Source organism: Parambassis ranga, chromosome 1 (genome assembly GCF_900634625.1).
Source record: "Parambassis ranga chromosome 1, fParRan2.1, whole genome shotgun sequence".
Lineage (NCBI taxonomy): Eukaryota > Metazoa > Chordata > Actinopteri > Ambassidae > Parambassis > Parambassis ranga.
In genome coordinates, this window is record NC_041022.1 from 17,645,690 (window position 1) to 17,664,484 (window position 18,795).

General features: G+C 39.7%; 1 protein-coding gene across 1 annotated transcript; it reads left to right on the plus strand.

Moving 5' to 3' along the window:
• The first annotated feature begins 31 nt into the window (after nucleotides 1-31).
• On the plus strand, nucleotides 32-13,919 carry papss1 (3'-phosphoadenosine 5'-phosphosulfate synthase 1). The gene is made up of 12 exons (XM_028414901.1): nucleotides 32-360; nucleotides 923-1,037; nucleotides 1,146-1,381; nucleotides 1,826-1,964; nucleotides 2,637-2,755; nucleotides 3,029-3,142; nucleotides 3,315-3,426; nucleotides 5,103-5,308; nucleotides 8,746-8,881; nucleotides 8,975-9,243; nucleotides 10,307-10,536; nucleotides 12,850-13,919. The coding sequence occupies exons 1-12, from the start codon at nucleotides 301-303 to the stop codon at nucleotides 12,986-12,988; spliced, it is 1,875 nt and encodes a 624-aa protein (XP_028270702.1). The 5' UTR covers nucleotides 32-300; the 3' UTR covers nucleotides 12,989-13,919.
• The last annotated feature ends 4,876 nt before the right edge of the window (nucleotides 13,920-18,795 follow it).

Sequence of the window (18,795 nt, forward strand, 5' to 3'; positions counted from 1 at the left end):
TGTAGCGAAAGAACGAATCACTCACTGAGGGGACTCGTTACCCCGATTCATATAAAAGATTCGTTCATATCGAACGAATCGTTCACGAGCAACACATCACTACTGGGGGAAGCTCTTCCCGTTTCTTGTGCCAGCCAGGCTCCACGGCTACGGGCGCCTCCATTTACCGGTCAAATCCTGTGGCCAAAAAAACCGTTAAGAGTTACTCGTATTTGTGAACACCGAGCCAGTCGGCTTGTCGCCTTGTGTTTGCATACTGCAAAGGTAGCCGGTGGTATTAGCATCTGACAGCTGCCAGCCATGGAGATCAATGCTAACTCGAACAAGAAGCAGAAACTGGGCAACGCTGCCGAGAGCTGGGTGAGTTATCTCTTGCCTAGTTGTGTTAATTAAACACAACGCTTCATTATTTTCCGTCCTGCTTTACAAACCAATTAGCAGCTAAGTACGTAACAGGCTAACCAGACAGCTAGTTAATTAGCTTTCTTACGGTTAGCTAGTACGCTGTACGACAAAGCTAGCTCTGAGGCTGCTATCGGTGTGTTGGCTGAATGAGTTAACTCCTAACGTTTATGTTATCATTTCCACGGCGTCTACTAAGTGATAACACCATCCTTCATGGTTTCAGTAACCTTGTCAGAAAAGTATTAAAATACTGGGAAACGCTATTTATAGTCCAAATGCTTTGTTGGCTAACTCTGCACCACCAGGGCTTTAAACCATCATAGGCTTCACTGTGCAGTATGTTGATGCTAAACATATGTACACTGCACATACTATCACAAGCCTCACCTGCACCAACACGCACCAAAACAGGACGTACAAGCTTGAATACAGACACATTGAACTGACATTTTGAAGACTTGCTTTGTTTTCATAAACTTATTTTGCTTGAATGGAATTAGCATCTGTCTCGTTTTAGGGAATGCAACGTGCAACTAATGTCACCTATCAAGCTCATCATGTAAGCCGAAACAAGCGTGGACAGGTTGTGGGCACAAGAGGAGGATTCAGAGGATGCACCGTGTGGCTGACTGGTAAGTTACAAAACTTCACTGCAAGACATGTCAGTGTAGCTTTAATAAACATAGTAGATATTGTCATATTGTAATTCTGCTTATAACAAACATTTCCCCTGTGTTAAGGTTTGTCTGGTGCTGGAAAGACCACTGTGAGCATGGCTTTGGAGGAGTACCTTGTGTGTCATGGTATCCCCTGCTATACCCTGGATGGTGACAACATCCGTCAGGGTCTTAACAAGAACCTGGGTTTTAGCCCAGAGGACCGGGAAGAGAACATTAGACGCATTGCTGAGGTGGCCCGGCTTTTTGCTGATGCAGGGTTGGTCTGCATTGCCAGTTTCATCTCTCCCTACAGCAGGGTGAGTGACTGGATGAATAAGAGAGACATGGATTATGTAAACTTGGCTCACACTGTAAATGCTTACTTTACCAACTTTATAGAAGCACATATAAATGTTCCCTGAAATGCAACAGTCACATTATTAGATACTGTATTAATCCCAGAGAAATTCTTTACGGCTGCTGCCAAGCAGTGTCATACAATGACTAGCAAGGCGCGCCACAGGCTACCTTCCGGTTACTAGACAACCCTGCTATACCACTGCGCCACTGTTGTCCCATTGTATTGTATTGTATCTGTCATCATTGCTACCACTGAAATTAATGATGCTAGCCCCAACAATTACGTAGTTTGGAAGTTGTGCCGTCTGGTCTGTCTGCTGGTAAAGGCCAAATCTGAGCAGCGTTATGAGCCTTAACAATAACAATTATTTTACTATTTTGTTTTTGATGTTGTCTTTAAGGATCGCCTCAATGCCAGGAAGATCCACGAGGCTGCAGGGCTTCCCTTCTTTGAAGTTTTTGTTGACGCCCCCTTGGATGTTTGTGAACAGAGGGATGTGAAGGGACTTTACAAGAAGGCCAGAGCAGGGGAGATAAGAGGTAGAATAAATGTTTGGAGTAACCTTTTTCTTATCGGCAGTCTATGTGGATGTACAATGCTTGAATTCGCTGTCCTGTATACAGAAACCTTTGCATTAGATAAACAGATTGGTGCTTCTGATATCTTTTGCACAATCTGCTGGGTAGTTTAAAAGATTTCAGCTACCCAGTAGTTCTGCAGTGTCATGTGTAAGTAGCACACTAATTTCCTCAATGCTGCTTTTATGTAGGATTATCATTTTAAAGTACACTGAAAAAGCAAGTCAAAGTGATACATCACCTTTAAAGGAAAGACTTGTTTTCACATATTGTTGCAGCTTATATTGTTATTATTAGACACATATATTGTTGTGTCTTATACACATTTATCATCGAACCTTTATTATTTGTATATATATATATATATATATAAAATCATAATAATTTAGCCAAGTCCACACATTCAAAGTCCAGTATTGTCTCTAACATATTGGTTTTATTCTCATAAATCAGTCTTTTAATTCACCCCTTTAGCAATAGGCTCTGTCTTGTCTTTTATTGTTTCTTTACTCTGCTCAGCTTCTTATATTTGTGCACCATTTATTTTGTTATTGCTTACAAAGCCATTAAGTAAACTGATGAATAGCTGCAGCATTGTGACATGAATGCATTAAACTCTTTTTGTTTCTTCAGGTTTCACTGGCATTGACTCAGAGTATGAGAAGCCAGAGGCTCCAGAGCTGGTGCTGAAGACTGATTTTTGCAGTGTGAATGAGTGCATACAGCAGCTTATTGACCTGCTCCAGGAGAGGGTGAGGTGGAAAAAGTCTTGTGTTGAAATGTTTTTTTTTTGTTTTTTTGTTTAAATCCACTGTATCATCTCGCCATTCTTTTACTTGAGACTTGATGTATTACAAAGTGCTATTTTTAAACCGGCCACTAGAGGGCAGGGAAGCATCATATTTGCGTGGACGTTGACCCTACAAAGAATGTCTTAAGTTGTCCTATGTCAGGATTCTTCTCAGTCTTTACCATCTTTTGAAATGATCTCTTTACATTGTAATGTTTATTATATATATGTGCAGGATATTGTCCCCGTTGATGCTTCGTATGAAGTGAAAGAGCTCTATGTTCAGGAGAATAAACTGGACCTGGCTAAGGCTGATGCGGAGACTCTTCCATCTGTACAGATTGGGAAGGTGATATGATAAAACTTTAATCAATGACTTTTAATATTCGTTGCCACTCCTTTTTATGATATACTGCACTGTCATTACCTATTTGTCATCTGTCAAACATGTTTACTTACTGTTTATCCTGTTTATCTGATGAGTTGTTGATAAAAATGTTACTACTGTATGTAATTGACAGGTGGACATGCAGTGGGTCCAGGTGCTGGCTGAAGGCTGGGCCACTCCACTGAATGGCTTTATGAGAGAGAGAGAGTTTTTGCAGTGTCTTCATTTTGACTGTCTGTTGGATGGTAAGATGACGTTTCATTTACTCATTGTTTTCACAGGTTAAAAAATCCCAACATTTTATTGTAAAAAAAGCACTAAGTGGAGTAGTTGATAAATGAATAGCAGACAGCTTCTCTTGGGGAATGATATCTCAGAATTTGGGAGCATTTTCTTTCATTTGTACATCAGTTGTGTACAAAGTGTACATATGTGCTGAACCTTCTGGTGGTTACTACCTACATTCTCACAAGCATTTTAAAAACGATAATATTTGGTAACACTTCTATTTGCACCCAGCAGCTGGAAATGCCTCCATTTTCTGCCATTATATGGTGCATAAAATATTTTGCTGTAATTGCAGCAATTTCTCAAGTACTGTTTAACATTCCAAGAAAAATCGCTTTATTGCACACGTGCCTGCTTAAACCTCAGTTCCATGTTGCATGGCCAAATATTTAGTAGAATACACACACTTAAATGAAACATATACATATAATTCAGTGAAAGTTTACACAGCCTGTGTTTAATTTTCTGATTTTGGCAGGTATTCATGACAAGTGAAGGATAAAACCATCAAAACCTTACACTCTAGAACAAAGTCATGACTTACTTCTTGTTCATTCTCAGGGAGAGGAAGAAGCTTTTGTATTGATTGACATTACACACCGCCATTTGTCCATTTTCACTTCCTTCAAGGGATTGATTGCACACTGCAATGCTAAAACTGCACGTTTCGCTAATCAAGAAGTGAGCAAAAATAAACAGAAATCCAAATATAAGATTGTGTCTCACTCATTCAGACATTTGGCATTACTATGTGTGCATTTTATTGGAACCAGCTGTAAGCTTTATACTGTGACAGAGGGGACCATAAGGGCGTCCAGGGGGAGGTGGGGGCAGCATCAGTCGGCATCCCCTCCTGTCAGCACTGGATTTGATCTGATGTGATGTGAAAAGCGTGCTGGTCTCAACGTTTTCATCAACCTGGTTGGCAAACTGAATGCACCAAAAGAGCCCTGTCACTACACAGATCAAATCATCAAATGAGAAGGGGTCAAGCTCCAGCATAGAGCAAGATGCTTTCCTTGTGCCTCTAAAATTGCAGGCTTGAAGACTCACTGTAGCCTGTGGTTTAGCTGTATGTTCCGCATTTAGCCTTAAGGCGTACAACATGATACTTCACAGGAATGGTTGAGCTGTTTTGTTAAATATACCTAATCTTTGAAGGTTTTAACCTGCCATTTGTGTGATATCTCATTTTACCGTCTCAGCGCAGTGCACATGGGTCCTATGTGTTTTTAGCATTCAAATATTTGGAGTAGAATTAAGATTTGTTTCACTCATTTTTATGTTAATTTTTTTTAAATTAATGGCAAAGTGTGATAAATAGTCAGGAAGAACCATGGGTTTTGGGTTTATATACTTGATAATAGGTGCTGATTTAAGTTTTTACTTTTTGTTCACAGAGTCTGAATACTTTGTCTATACACAGCACACTTAATGTTTCTGACTACATGTAGCCTTGCCAGATTTCTCTGAGTGTGGACAGTAGCAATTATGACTTAGTGCTGTCATTTGCAGTTTAGTTGTCACCGTAGGCCTGCTAAAACTACATATTAAACATGTTTTTCAGTGTTCTTTAATCTTAGAGATAGACAGCTGATATATAATCAGTTGTATTTTCTTTTTTGTCCCACAGGTGGTGTTATCAACCTTTCAGTGCCGGTGGTGTTGCCAGTGTCAACTGCTGATAAAGAGCGCTTGGATGGCGTAACAGCCATGGCCCTGGTCTACGAGGGAAGACGAGTTGCCATTCTTCGTAACCCTGAGTTTTATGAACACCGGAAGGAGGAGCGCTGCGCCCGGCAGTGGGGCACCACCTGCAAAGACCACCCCTACATCAAGGTCAGTGTCTGAATGCATTCTTTACAGTTTTTCCTGTCAACACATGATTTTATTCCTTCACTAGAAGCTATAGTTGCTGAATATGTGACCTTGTCCCCACATTTTAAATACAGTCCATGTGCACATGTGTTGACATTTTATTTTCCACTCATCATGTTAGGAAAATTAATTTTATATTCTCTATGGTGTTGATCTCTTCAAAGAATTTGACCGTTAGGCATCTTTCACGACTCTTATCAAGCCACCAGGAGACAGGTTGGATTAATTAAGCATGTAGAAAGGAAATCATGGTCCACCATGGTCTTGAAAACATTATAGCAGAATCAAGTAATTATTGGTCACATCACATAGACATTCGGCAACATTCATATTTTTGTTAATCGTCAAACCAGCCTGTTTTTAAAGTGTAGATATCAAAGAGTACTCGCATGATAAATTACATTTCAATGAAATCGGTGACATGAAAGGAAAAATTTTTTTTTTTTATCTTTCCAGTTTAATTCATTACCTTCTAAAAGTTCTTTTGTCAGTTCTGGATATGTGCTTCTTGGTCTCATGGAAATTGTCACTTTCTATCACAGTAATATTGCACAGGCCAGTGTTTTCAGTAACTCTATCTACTGTGTCCTGAATGCCGGAGGAGACAGGTGAAAAGCAATGCTCATTACAATTGCAGCCAGAATTGATTTAAAATGTAATTCTTGATGTTCAATGCAGTTCTCAGAATGTATCTTGAAACTTTCTTCTATAGTCAGGAAGTGATCAACACTGTTGTTTTCACAGGGGTAAAAAAAAGTCGATGACTTGGTGATGACAGGTGATGGTTTCACTTCTTATTAAGACATCACCATTGCTGCATATTTAATAAATACTATCACACAAATACAAATACACTTCAGTACCAAGAAAGGTCAGACAACAATGGATTGCACAAATGGCAAAACTGTATGTGGTGATTTATAAAATATTTGTAGACAAGTAACTGGTCATAGTCATCTGGCAGGGACAGTTGGAATACAATATGTTAATACATTAATAATAATTACATTTTCCACAAATCTGATATTTTCAAGATTTCTTTGGGATCATTCAAGTAAAAAATACTCTGAAAATCAATGATCAATGTATAGATGACTTCCATTGCCCAATATACAGAACAGCGTCTGTGGAGCTCCAGACTGTCTGTCTCTGAGTGCTATGTGATAAACACTCTGCATGTGAAAGCAAACTGCCTCCCTGGATTTAGCACTGATAGAACCCAGATCCCATCTGGCCTTTTCACATTGCTTATGGAAAGAGTGAACTGGTGGAGGAGTGAAGCCTTTCTCACAGTCTGTCAGAGCGCCAAGTGTAATCACTTGATCTTTTTGGTCCACCCTCGTTTTGCAGGTGTTATATTTGGATGCAGAGTCTCTCACTCGGCCTACACCAAAATGTGTTTGAGATTGCACTGCTCAACTGCCAGCTTCCACCTTTCCGCTCACCCAATCCTTCTCCAAATATATCCGAGAATTGTTTCCATCTGTCTCCTATTGACTGCTGTGGGACTCAGGTAGACTCTCTGGAGAGATAATGTCCTGAAATGATCCTGCACACCCTGCAGAAAGTGGCATTGGCTTGTTGCTGGAAAATAATGGAACTGTGTTACTGATAGTGATAGTGAGTGAACCAGTAGTGCAATGTCACCTCTAAAAGTTGCATGTCTGTCCAATTTTGTACTCACGTTATTTTCAGGATTAGTACAGTTGGTCAAACAGTTGTATTTTGGCAAAGGACCAAGTCAAAACTAATAATAAAGCAGCATGCTTTCTAGTGATTTCTCTCCCTGGGGTCAGACGTACGTAAACCTCTCTGGCTCAATTTAAACCCTGCTGCTAAAAATTCAGAGCAGCAAACGGCAGCGGTCTGAGCACAGCACAGTTGGCAGTCATTTTTAAATTTTACTGGATATGTTTTTGTCTCATAGTGTTTACGGTATGTTAAAATCGGACATGGCAGCTTGTTTTAAGATGTGTTAGAAGCTTCAAGTCTCATCCATAGTTACTTTGAATCATGAGTGTCAACACCTGATGCCTCAGTGCTGGCTTTAAAAACACACTGCATCCTCTGTATTTCCACAACTGTCATATTTTATCAGCTCTAACCCAACGTGTGTGTTCAGCCTGCTCTGATTAAGGTCTCACTCATTAAATGGTGTGTGTATGTATTCTTAAGTGAATGTTTAACTCCTTGCACCGGAGCCAGTCTGTCAACACATCTCTGCACTGATAGTGGCAACATTTTTATTCCGTCTCTTTCCAGCCAGAAATGACCTCCTCCACATAACATGTAGTTAATCCACTTTTTCCTGTTTACCTGTCTGTCAATCAGACAGGAACCCCTATCACCGGAAGCTATGGTGTGGTGTAGTGCCTGTTTATTTTGCTAGGCCCCTTTTCACATGTGAAGTTGTGGGTCTCTTGGTTAAACAGAGTGTGTGTGTGTGTGTGTGTATGCCTCCTCCCTGGGTTTATCCCCTGCATATGTTGTATTTTTTGTTCACTTGGAAGATGTGCTGTGACCTTTCTTCTGGTGGTGATCCGTCCAAAGAATAAGACTGCAGTGGATCTTTCATGACTTTTATCTGGCCAGCTGTGGAGAATTTGGATGAACCTGAGTGTGGAAAACAAAAAGCAACATTATCCCTAAAACATCTTAGAACGGTGCCAAAGGGATTATTGATCGCATCATTCTCTCTGCTGCTGACAATCATCTTTAGATTTGTCTGTATAGCGTGTTCAATCAGTCTGTTCATAAATGTATTCATCTGATAAATTACATTTCATTGAAACAAATGATGTAGATGTTTTTTTTTTGTTTCTTTTTTATCAATCATCAAATTGAGTTAAATGTGGCATATTTCAGTTCATTCCAAATGCTGCAGCTGTTACTTACTGTTACAGAAATGTGTCACTTTGTATCACAATAACAGGGCACAGACCAGTGATTTCAGTAACTCTAGTTACCGTCTCACAGTATCACAGGCAAAAGATATTGCCTGAAACAATAATGTTCTGCCTGGATCCTCCTGAGGACATTGGTGACTTTGTTGGATGAATCTCATGAGGGGAAAAATTCTCTCTGTTGTGGTCATGAGCTCATCACCAAATTTTATTGTGGAATACAATCTGCTTTAGTTTCTGTTGTGTTATTGGAATTAAAATGGCAGTTGTGACCAAATGCAGGAAGGTAGGCACACAAGAGATTTGTTGGCTGTTTAACAACACACTGAGATTTTGATTTATGCTGCTGTGTCCCTTTTGCAACAGGGTAATAATTCTGGGGTTTTTATAAGAATTCACCTTGGCCTGGTTTCAGCACAGTGAAGCTTTTAAGACCATAGTGAGTGTTTTAACTCTTAGTTATGTTTGTCATGATTGTTGCGGCTCTTATTCTAGATGGTGATGGAAAGTGGGGACTGGCTGGTTGGTGGAGACCTGCAGGTTCTGGACAGGATTTATTGGAATGATGGACTCGACCAGTACCGACTGACACCAACTGAGCTCAAACAGAAGTTTAAAGAAATGAACGCAGGTATGGCCTAAATTCTTTTGCTTGCTTTGCTTTAGGTGGTCTTGGAGGTTAGGCACTTAGCTTACTTAACTTTCCTTTTTTCTTATTGTTTAGATGCCGTGTTTGCTTTTCAGCTCCGTAACCCAGTCCATAACGGCCACGCTCTGCTGATGCAGGACACCCAAAGGCGTCTCATTGAGCGAGGGTACCGTCGGCCTGTTCTGCTGCTCCACCCTTTGGGAGGCTGGACCAAAGATGATGATGTGCCACTGCCATGGAGAATGAAGCAGCATGCTGCTGTGCTGGAAGAGGGCGTCCTGGACCCAGATTCTACCATTGTTGCTATTTTTCCCTCACCCATGATGTATGCAGGGCCAACTGAGGTAATGATTGTCAAGAATGTTGTATTTGCAGTCGCATGTCTGAGGTTTCTTTAAACAGGCGTCATGTTTTTCTTCAATAGTGACAGAGAGCAAAAATGGTCTTGTAACACTGAATAGTAACAACATACACACAGTAAGGAGGGCTGTCACATACTTTGCACATTTTTAAAAGTGATATATGGCAGGACGGAGCATTTACAATTGTCTTGAGACACTCTATTCAGTGTTTCTGTGCCATACACAAACCTCACCGTGTGACAGAGCGTAGCTGTGCAGCTGGGAATCTTTTCATCATTCACTTACCATAATGAGAAAACTATGGTGCAGAATTGAGAGCAGATTGGAGGCTGGTGGATGTCAGTGAATTTATTCAGATTGTAATTCTGAATAGAAGGGAGTCAGGCTTAGTACCATAGCTCTTCCTTTGTTAGCCCATTAAAAACTACATATGTCCTTGCTGTGCATGGCACTCAAATAACAGAGAGCTTCCTCTACAGCTTTTACTGAATGATCCTTACCAACACAATGAAAGCTGTGAGCTGAAACCACTTGATTTGTAAGTCTAATCTACAAATTGTAAATCTTGAAACTCCATGGGCACAAAAGCAATAGCAGTACTTAGGAATCTTGAAGGATTAATGCTTAGCTTTAGCAATTACAGATAATCAGAAACAGTAAAAGAGGTTCGGTGCTTATGTCCCGGACGGGAACAATTTCTGGAGGCTGATCTAATGAGGTAGGCCTATTTCAGCAACCTCGATATAATCTGTATAAAAGCATCCAAAGATAAATAATAACTAGTTAATGCACACACCTAATGAATGACTTTTTGCGTTAACATTTAAAATAGGTCTGTGATGTTTTGTTGTTAACCATGTTCTAGTGGTATGGTTGTGGGTGGTAGTGATGGTTTGAAATACTGTTACAAAAACACGGTATGCAAATGAAACATTTGTTTTACAGTTAACTTGAGGTCATCATTGCCTTGCAGTATCATACTGGTTTTGTTCATAAATCGTTTCTTCCTTTACTATAGCTTTTTCTTTCTACTCCTTGTCTATAGGTTCAGTGGCATTGCAGAGCACGAATGGTGGCTGGTGCCAATTTCTACATTGTGGGTCGTGACCCTGCCGGCATGCCTCACCCTGAGACAGGAAAGGACCTGTACGAGCCCAATCATGGAGCCAAAGTCCTCACTATGGCACCAGGCCTCATCACCCTTGAGATTGTACCGTTCAAGGTCGCTGCTTACAACAAGGTCAAAAAAGCAATGGACTTCTATGACTCTAAAAAGTAAGCATTTATTATACATATTTTGTGTATCTGATTTATTTATGACAGAATACAGAGTCGGTGTGCAGGAAATGCTTATTCACACTACATTAAAATGCTTATTTGTAAAGCTAGACCACACCAGCCCAATTAGATCAAGTAGCCTAAACAAAAAATATATTAATTTATTACTCATTAGGACTGTCTTGTGTACAAAAAGTGCTTTCATTCATTTTCTTTGTATTTGCAGTAAAATGTTGAGCCAAGAATAACAACAATTGTTTATTTTTCTTATACAGTTAAAAGGTTTTGTGGATTAGTGAGAGCTTTGATGTTGGTCAGAATTACAGAGACCTGCCATGAATTAAAGTTTATATGTGGACACTACATATGGTGACTAAAAAAAAAGTCATGCAGCCCCCACCAGTATTCAGCCAGCAATGTTAGGACTAAATCTGGCCAGACTAATCAGAAGATATGCTTTGTTTTCCATGATGCAGTCAGTCCACAGTGCTGGTGGAAGTGACCAAAGTTACTCGCTACTTGTAAAGTTTTTTATGAACTGTTATCCGCTGTATGTATGTTTGAAACTTTGAGGTCTGTCACCTCACTCACACCTGGATGAAATGTTTGTTTATTGTATATCTAAAACTAAAGTAGTTTAAATTTGGTTATATTGTGTAACAATGCCAGTAAATGTAAGTTTAGATTCTTAACTAAAGACTAAATAAGTAACAGTTAAATAATGCACATTCAGTACATGAAGAATCACCACATTGGCCTTAAGGGCATGTTAGAGTGGCATTCCGTTCTCAAGTGTGCAGTCTTTACTAGATTTAGGAAGAAATAAAGAACTTCAGTTTAATCACAATGCTGCTCAGTCTTTACCCAAAGCATAATGGCTCAGATCACAGCAAGCTGTTTCTGATTATTAGCTGCATGAAATTTATCTTTGGAGAATCCGCCTGAAGTCTCTTTACCTTTCGCCAAAGAAACTGCTAGGTCTTCTTCACAGATTCTTAATGGTTCCTGTGCTCCTTCATGTGATTACAATTAAGAACGTTTACTCCTTGGACAGCATGGCCTCCCTGAATGTAAGCTCCGTGCAGATAAGTGTAAATGTTCGGTAACAAGATGTTTAAAACTGTCTTGATTATCCCTCACAGTAAAAACAGAACAGAACAGAAACATAGTGAAGATGAACTTGAGCCAGTTCTCTGCTGGGCACAGGTCTGAGATGAGGACTGCTTTTGGCTGTGTGCTTTATATAAAAACAGTCATATCGTTTCTTAGCCAGGTGATTTCAATATGCTGTGAAAATCCATTGATCACAAAAAGGAGGGAGAGAAACATAAGTGTCTGGACGAGGAGAATTCACCACCTGGTTGCACCTCTATACAGACACTTTATTTATGTTGTGTCATACCTGTCTGAACTCGTGTCTGTTCAGCCTTGCCTCACCCATTTACTCCAATTATTCTTTTCTTTCTTTTTTTTGTGAGAAACAGACATCCAGCCATCTATAAGTTACATGTGTATTATCATGTAAAACATTTGAGTACTACTTTTTTAACGACAAGAAGATGGCAAGAAAGAGGTTACGACTAATGACAAATCTAAACCTGGCAGCTTCTCTTGGTTTTATGGAGCTTTATAGTACATTCAGCTGGTTCCGTTCACTTATAGTTTTTTGGTCTCAGCAGCTGTTTTCACTGCAACTACCTGCTGAGCAACAAATGGCAGACGGAAAAATCGATGCTAAGCTGATAATAGTAGAGCAAATATGACTTTAAATAAATTCTAATGTTTCTCAGTTGTGTGTAAATAAGCTGTTTGAATACATTTTTCTTTAATCATTGGAGTGCTTGTTTCTGATCTATGGTGTCCCTAATATTTGAACATTGGTTTTTCCTTTGCCAAAAAAAATGCAGGTTTAAAGCCTCAGTGTAAATGATGAGAGGACCGGTGTTTGGTTTGTCCTTTCTGGGACAGATGGTTGTACACTAATAGGACCATAATCATGAAAACTGTCTTTCATGTCTGCCAATGAGACCTCTAAAATGCAGTGGTCCTTTAAATAAATTCAGATTTTGGCAGTTTGTGGTGACAGAAACCAGTGTAGTACAAACGCGAGGCATCTGTAGCTGCACTAACCTCACTTTCTGCCACACAGAGTTATTATGGAGGAATTACCAGCAGTGAGAAATGGTCGACAATATACGTGATATGTATTTGGGTTGGCAGAAATGAAAAGTGGCTGGTTTCTTACAGCAGCTGAATGTTTGCTCACAGTGGCCGTGCTGATGATAAGCATCTTTTCCCCCTCTCTTACAGCCATCAAGATTACGACTTCATCTCAGGCACACGCATGCGTAAGATGGCTCGAGAGGGAGAGAACCCTCCTGATGGCTTCATGGCGCCGAAGGCCTGGGCTGTGCTGAAAGAATACTATAAGTCACTGGAGAAGGCATAAAGGCTGAGTCTCAGATGAAACAGAGAGGGGAACATGATTAAGATGATGAATGTGGGGACCACTCACTTCTATCAAAAACCATGCTCTGGCTTTTGTCTGTGTCACTTTAATGCTAAACTATCAGTCATTAAAACTAGCCTCTGTTGCTTTTAGTCTTGCCACAGTTCTTTAATTGTATGTGCTTAATTTAACTAAACTTGATGAAATATAGTAGAAGAGGCTGGTATTACACAGGAGCAAAAGTTTTTACAGTAGATGTTTCTCACTAACTGAATATGTATTCTGATGACTGGTTATGAAAATTACTGTGTAAAAATCGACCAAGAAGACTCGTAAAGATCTGTAAGAAAAGTGCTGTTGAGCAGCGCTTTGAAATTCAGGAATGAATGTTGAGTATTTGTGATGTCCAAATTTAAAGTCACTGCATCTGCTAGAGTCCACATCGAAACATGTCTGAACTACAAATGAGATGTTTGTTACTGTACGTTTGCAAGTGGCTGTACTGTAAGTATTTGAAGTAAAGGTGGAGTGCCTTGGTCCTCATAAAGTCACCATGGTGTCTTGTTTGACACATCTGCTTTTTTTCTCATCTGTCGTAAAGAGTCCAGTATATTTAAGTTATGACAAACAAATAAGCATCATAGATGTTTTGTACAACTTAAGAACCATTTTCTGTTTATTCTGTCCTAACATTGTCATGTTTCTCTTTCTTACAGTGTTGTGCATGTAGTTTCAGTATTGGTATTTGATTACTTTTGCATCATTTGTATTATTTTTTTTTTCCCTTTCATGTGTTGCTAATATTTTCCATGTGGTAATCTATTTTTGAAATAGTTGGCCTCTATGATCAGATGGGTGAGGGTTACAGAAGGATCAGATTTGTAATCTTCCTTATCCAATAAACCATTTGTAGCAACAAAAAAGAGAACAATTTACTTTTCCTCTCTCCAATTTTTTGCCTTTGTTACACACAGTGCTCAGGACGAGCAACAGTTTGTCACAAACCTGCATTGATCATATATAAACTTTCTATGATCTTTCTGAAACACAGTTTATGTGTATCTCTTCATGACTAACTTTTGTCATCCAGAGTGAACAACTCACTTTTAAAATTTACATATCTCCAATTTCTTGAGCGCTGCCTGTTTTAACTTTTGTGATCTCCGAGTTTATTCAATCAGCTGTGTATTGAGTGAGACAGACCCTCTAGTGACCCCAATCAGACTTAAACACACTCACACACTCACACACACATTGTATACAGAGATCAGCAGCTGGCTCCCAGATGCAGTGACAGTTGAACACACAGGGTTAAACCCAGAGAAGTAGCTCTGTCAGAAATACCCTGGATACTTTATCTAATCCAACCCTAAGATATAATAAAGGGACCTGCCAGCAGCAGTTGTATTTTTCTTTCTACTTTTTGCCTGATAGTGTTTAAATCTCAAATGGCGATCAAGCTGGGGCTTCTACGCAACTTCAAAAGAAGAGAGCAGTATTTCACATGGAAAATGATCAGATGATTGTGGGGAGGTTGTCTTGTGATTTCTGTTGTCTTCTTAACTGTCTGTGCTGTCTGGGTAATGCAGGTGTCTGTGTCTATGTGTATCCATACCCTCTTGATGTTATCTCAGTTGTTGCATGCACTGTGTTTTAGTTCTGGGTCCATTTTCAGCTTGTTTGGACCTTAATCAGATCTTGCTTTGAAAGTCTTCACCCCCTCTGAGGGTGTGTTTCTGTGTGGCACCCTGCCAGAGAAAGAGCTCCAAGGTGCCAGAAGGGTCTGTCTGCTGCTCACCTAAACTAATTCATTTAAACATGAACAGTAGAATTTAGGCATTTTAAAATGAAGGATTGTCATAGTGAAATTCAGAATAAATTACCAGAATCTGCTGAATAATAATTATGCATATTTTAGTGAAACATTTGTATATTACATACCTTTTTAAGTCTGGGCTCTGCAGGTAATGAACATGCCAACATATCCTTGTTTGACTCAATTTGGTCATTTGGCTGTCAAAGTATGAGGCTATAGAAATCAAAGGCTGGATGGTGGAGCAAGGAGGATGTGAGTCTGATAGTGTATATAATTAATACTGATACAATTCCACTCGGTTTCATAAACAGGGGTACATAAGCTGGCTGCATGCACATGGCCGGTGCCAGTGGTCTTTGCTCCATCCAGTGGGACAGGAGTGTGATGATCAGTGCTGATCTCCAGTTTTGACTTTGTGTTAGCTTTTATTGTTTCATTCTTTATTTTGTTACAGTCACTGTTTCCGCCTCCTATCTCAGGTCCAGGAAACATTACGGTTGCTTCCCCTGGTCCCCTGAACTAATTGGGGAACTTAATGAAAGTGTAAGCTACAGAGCCTGTTAAGCATGCACAAATATGAAAACATGAAAAATGAAAACTTTTGCACAGAAATATCAAACAGTTCATCAGTGGAGTAGTGACTAAAACTGAATTTTGTGTCATCATTTGGCAATAATTAGGAGAGTATATCTTTTAGCACTTTCAGTCAGTATCTGTCCATGCAGCTTCTGTTTTTAGAGTTAATTAAATATGGTATTAAACTGAGTTTGTTTCAGGAACAGATTGTCTCTGTTGTAAAGTAGGTGAACCAGTGGAGCTCCTCTCTCCCATTCATAAATACACATATGTGTCATACATGCAATGACATCATCACTGTCTCATCTCATACCACCAAAAGGTTCTGTTTTTACATGGACTCCAGCTGCACTTATCTCCAATTTCCTTCCATCTGGTTTGAATTGCATTCAAAGCCAGCCATGATAAAAACAGGCTTTACTTTGAAAAAGGCAATACGGCGATACAGGACATGGTTAAAATTCAAGGAAGGCCGTCTCTTCCTCGGTGATGGCTGTGAGTGTGTGCAGGGCAGAGTCGTGGCTCATCAGCAGTAATGATTTTGTGTGATCATCTGGACCGTGATGATGGCAGAGGAGAGAGCTGTGTCACGTTCTGTTTTATGAACAGGGTTATTAGGAAGTTCTGACATATGGTTAACACACAGCGGTACGATCCTGAGGGGCAGTTTGTATCTGGAATCCACTGCTTTACATAGCATAATATATTTGTTAGAATAAGACTTAGAATAACATTTATTGTGTATTTTGAGGATTCAGTGAATTTTTAATCTTTTATGACATACTGGTTTAATTTAATCACCAAAATATGTGTGCTATGAAATATGTGTATGTCAAACACATAATGTGTCTTTTGATGTTGATATTCTGTACATCATGGTAGCCAGAGAAAACCCACAAATCATTAGTCATGCTTCCAACATACATGTTTTACCACCTCACACATGCCACTGATATAGTGGTCATTACTACAAGTTTACCACAGCCTGATAAATCCTTCTGCTTTATGATCTGCCTGTCAGAGCAGCGTGTCAGAATTAGGCTGGACAGCCTTGGGAACATTACCTGAGGAGCCAGAGCTCTGACATGAAGAGATCACACAGGGGGGAGGGAGATCGTACATCAAATAAAGATTCTTCAGCACATCAAAAGACAGCATCTGTTTTGTAACCTTGGAGGTGTCTGGAGTAGAAGGATTCCAGGCTTCATGCAGCAGATATGGTTGGACAGTCTCTAAGCCCACTGCAATAGGTTGTCTGACCCTCGTCACCTGCAGGACTCAACAGAGAAAGAGGAAGCAGTACATCTGTACGTGTCACCAGCAGGCTAAACTTATATGTACACGTCAACAGATACAAGTTATGTGTGAAGATTACTTTTATTTATCAACACTGAAAATAAATAAATCAATAATTCTATAAAAATGTGTGTATAACAATTGAAATGGTCATTATTTACATAGACATGCGTCCTCCTGTGTCATGTGTTTGTAAAATCTTATGTGTCAGCATGCTCTTCATAAGCATAACAAAGTTATTACTGTGCCTAAAATCAAGCACGTTACTGAATACTAAAGTACATGGACTGATGCCTAAGGGATTATATAAACTATAGAGCTCCTGTTACATGCAGGTGCAGCTCAACATTTGAGCAGGAAGTCATCATTTCTCCTGCCTGAGAAATCACCTTTAGAAACGTGGGGATGAACAGTTTTTATATTATCTTGCCCACATGATCGTCACTTTTGGAGTCATGTGGACGTGTTGTTTTATGTGTTAAAGGTTAATTTCTCTCAGTGTGTCAACACCACCTTTGAAACATATAAAGCAGCTACACGTAATTTTATGCGACTATATTAATACATATTTTTGAAAATAAATGTAATTACAAAGCCCAGAAGGATTTATCTGTCAACCAGGGCTTCTCATGCTTGTGTACACTGTCGAGCACCGCTTCATGGTTGATAAATAAATAGCAGATGATGATACTGCAACAGTCGATACTTAAGGGAGACATTTCTATATTTGTGTATCCAGACATTTTACTGTGTGCCCGTGAAGCTGTTCAAGGTTTTGTCTCTTTTGTCCCTGCCTGTGTCACAGACTGTCATCCCAGTTCCTCTGGTGTGTGTCTTCGGGTGCTTGAGTGTTTGAATTTGAACATTCAAACATTGGCTCAGACTTGATTGGATTGAATATCGGAGAGTCATTCTGTTTTTAGATGGTATTTGGATACATATCAAATTGACTGAACCTCTGTCAGGCCCTTAAACACATTTCCTTTTATTTAATTATTCATGCCAATTCCCATTTGCAACTCAATGGTTTATTGAACCTGGACAGTTTGTTACAGTCAGTGGGTTTTTGTTATACCCCAGAATATTTTTCCACTGACATCCTACAATATGTGTATTCACAGGTCCAGCAGAGTTGGCACGAGGGACCCTGCTCCACACATCAAACTGTAGGCACTGGGACTGACTGCAGCAGAGTGTTTCTCTGCTTGTGACTGCACTGTTGGCAGAAGTGTAACTCTCACCTCTTGGCGTTAAAGGGGATCTATTATGCTCTTTTCCAACAGAATACTGTCCAGGGACCCTTTGCATGATTCACAGCTCATAAAAGCTCCTTAGACATCTAAAACAGGCCTGCTGAAAATGGTGTGATGTTAGCATGCTAACATGCGTTCTTATGTAATTCCACTTTGTACCACTAGATGGGATATTGAGTAACATCTAGCCTGTCCAGAGAGCAATTTCTCTCTTTTACAGTCTACAGATCTATCTATCTATGTTGATTTAATGACATGGTGGAGTACATGGTACTATAGGCCTATAATATTCTCCAAGCAGACTGTTGAGCACACATTCACCAAGAGGACAGTACTTTGACTCCACTGGTGTGAAGGACCCAGCTTGGCACAAAAGCAGAAAAAACACTGAAAAGCAAGAAGTCTGAATTCTGAGCTTCTGGCTCGCTGCATTATTTTTTATATACATTGACTTCATTACCTGAAACTGTGGCCACATTTGAAATGAACATTGTAACATTATATATATGACATAAAGTCAAGAAAAGAATAATAATATAAGTCCTGGGTAAGTTAGCAGAGCCAAGCCAGAGGTTTATCATGCCAGCGCACACATGCACACACAGAGAGAGAGAGAGAGGAGATCAGCCAAATGAGGAAGGCAACAGGCCTGTAATGTTTCAACATGAATTCAGCTTTGGAAAAATACATTTAAAAAGATGTTATGGGACACATAAGCCTTTCATTATACATGGTCAATTTTCACTGACCTCAAAGCCAACAATATGCCTCAGAATGTGAGCAGATGTAAAGATGTGTAGTATAATACTCACCTTTGCAGCAGCTGGATACTCACTCATCTGTAGGTCAGGTTAGAACAATGCTGT

Coding starts and splice junctions, on each gene's coding strand:
- papss1 (XM_028414901.1), top strand. CDS start 301: ATGGAGATCAATGCTAACTCGAACAAGAAGCAGAAACTGGGCAACGCT. Junction 1,382..1,825: donor TCATCTCTCCCTACAGCAGG/GTGAGTGACTGG, acceptor GTTGTCTTTAAG/GATCGCCTCAATGCCAGGAA. Junction 10,537..12,849: donor GACTTCTATGACTCTAAAAA/GTAAGCATTTAT, acceptor CCTCTCTTACAG/CCATCAAGATTACGACTTCA.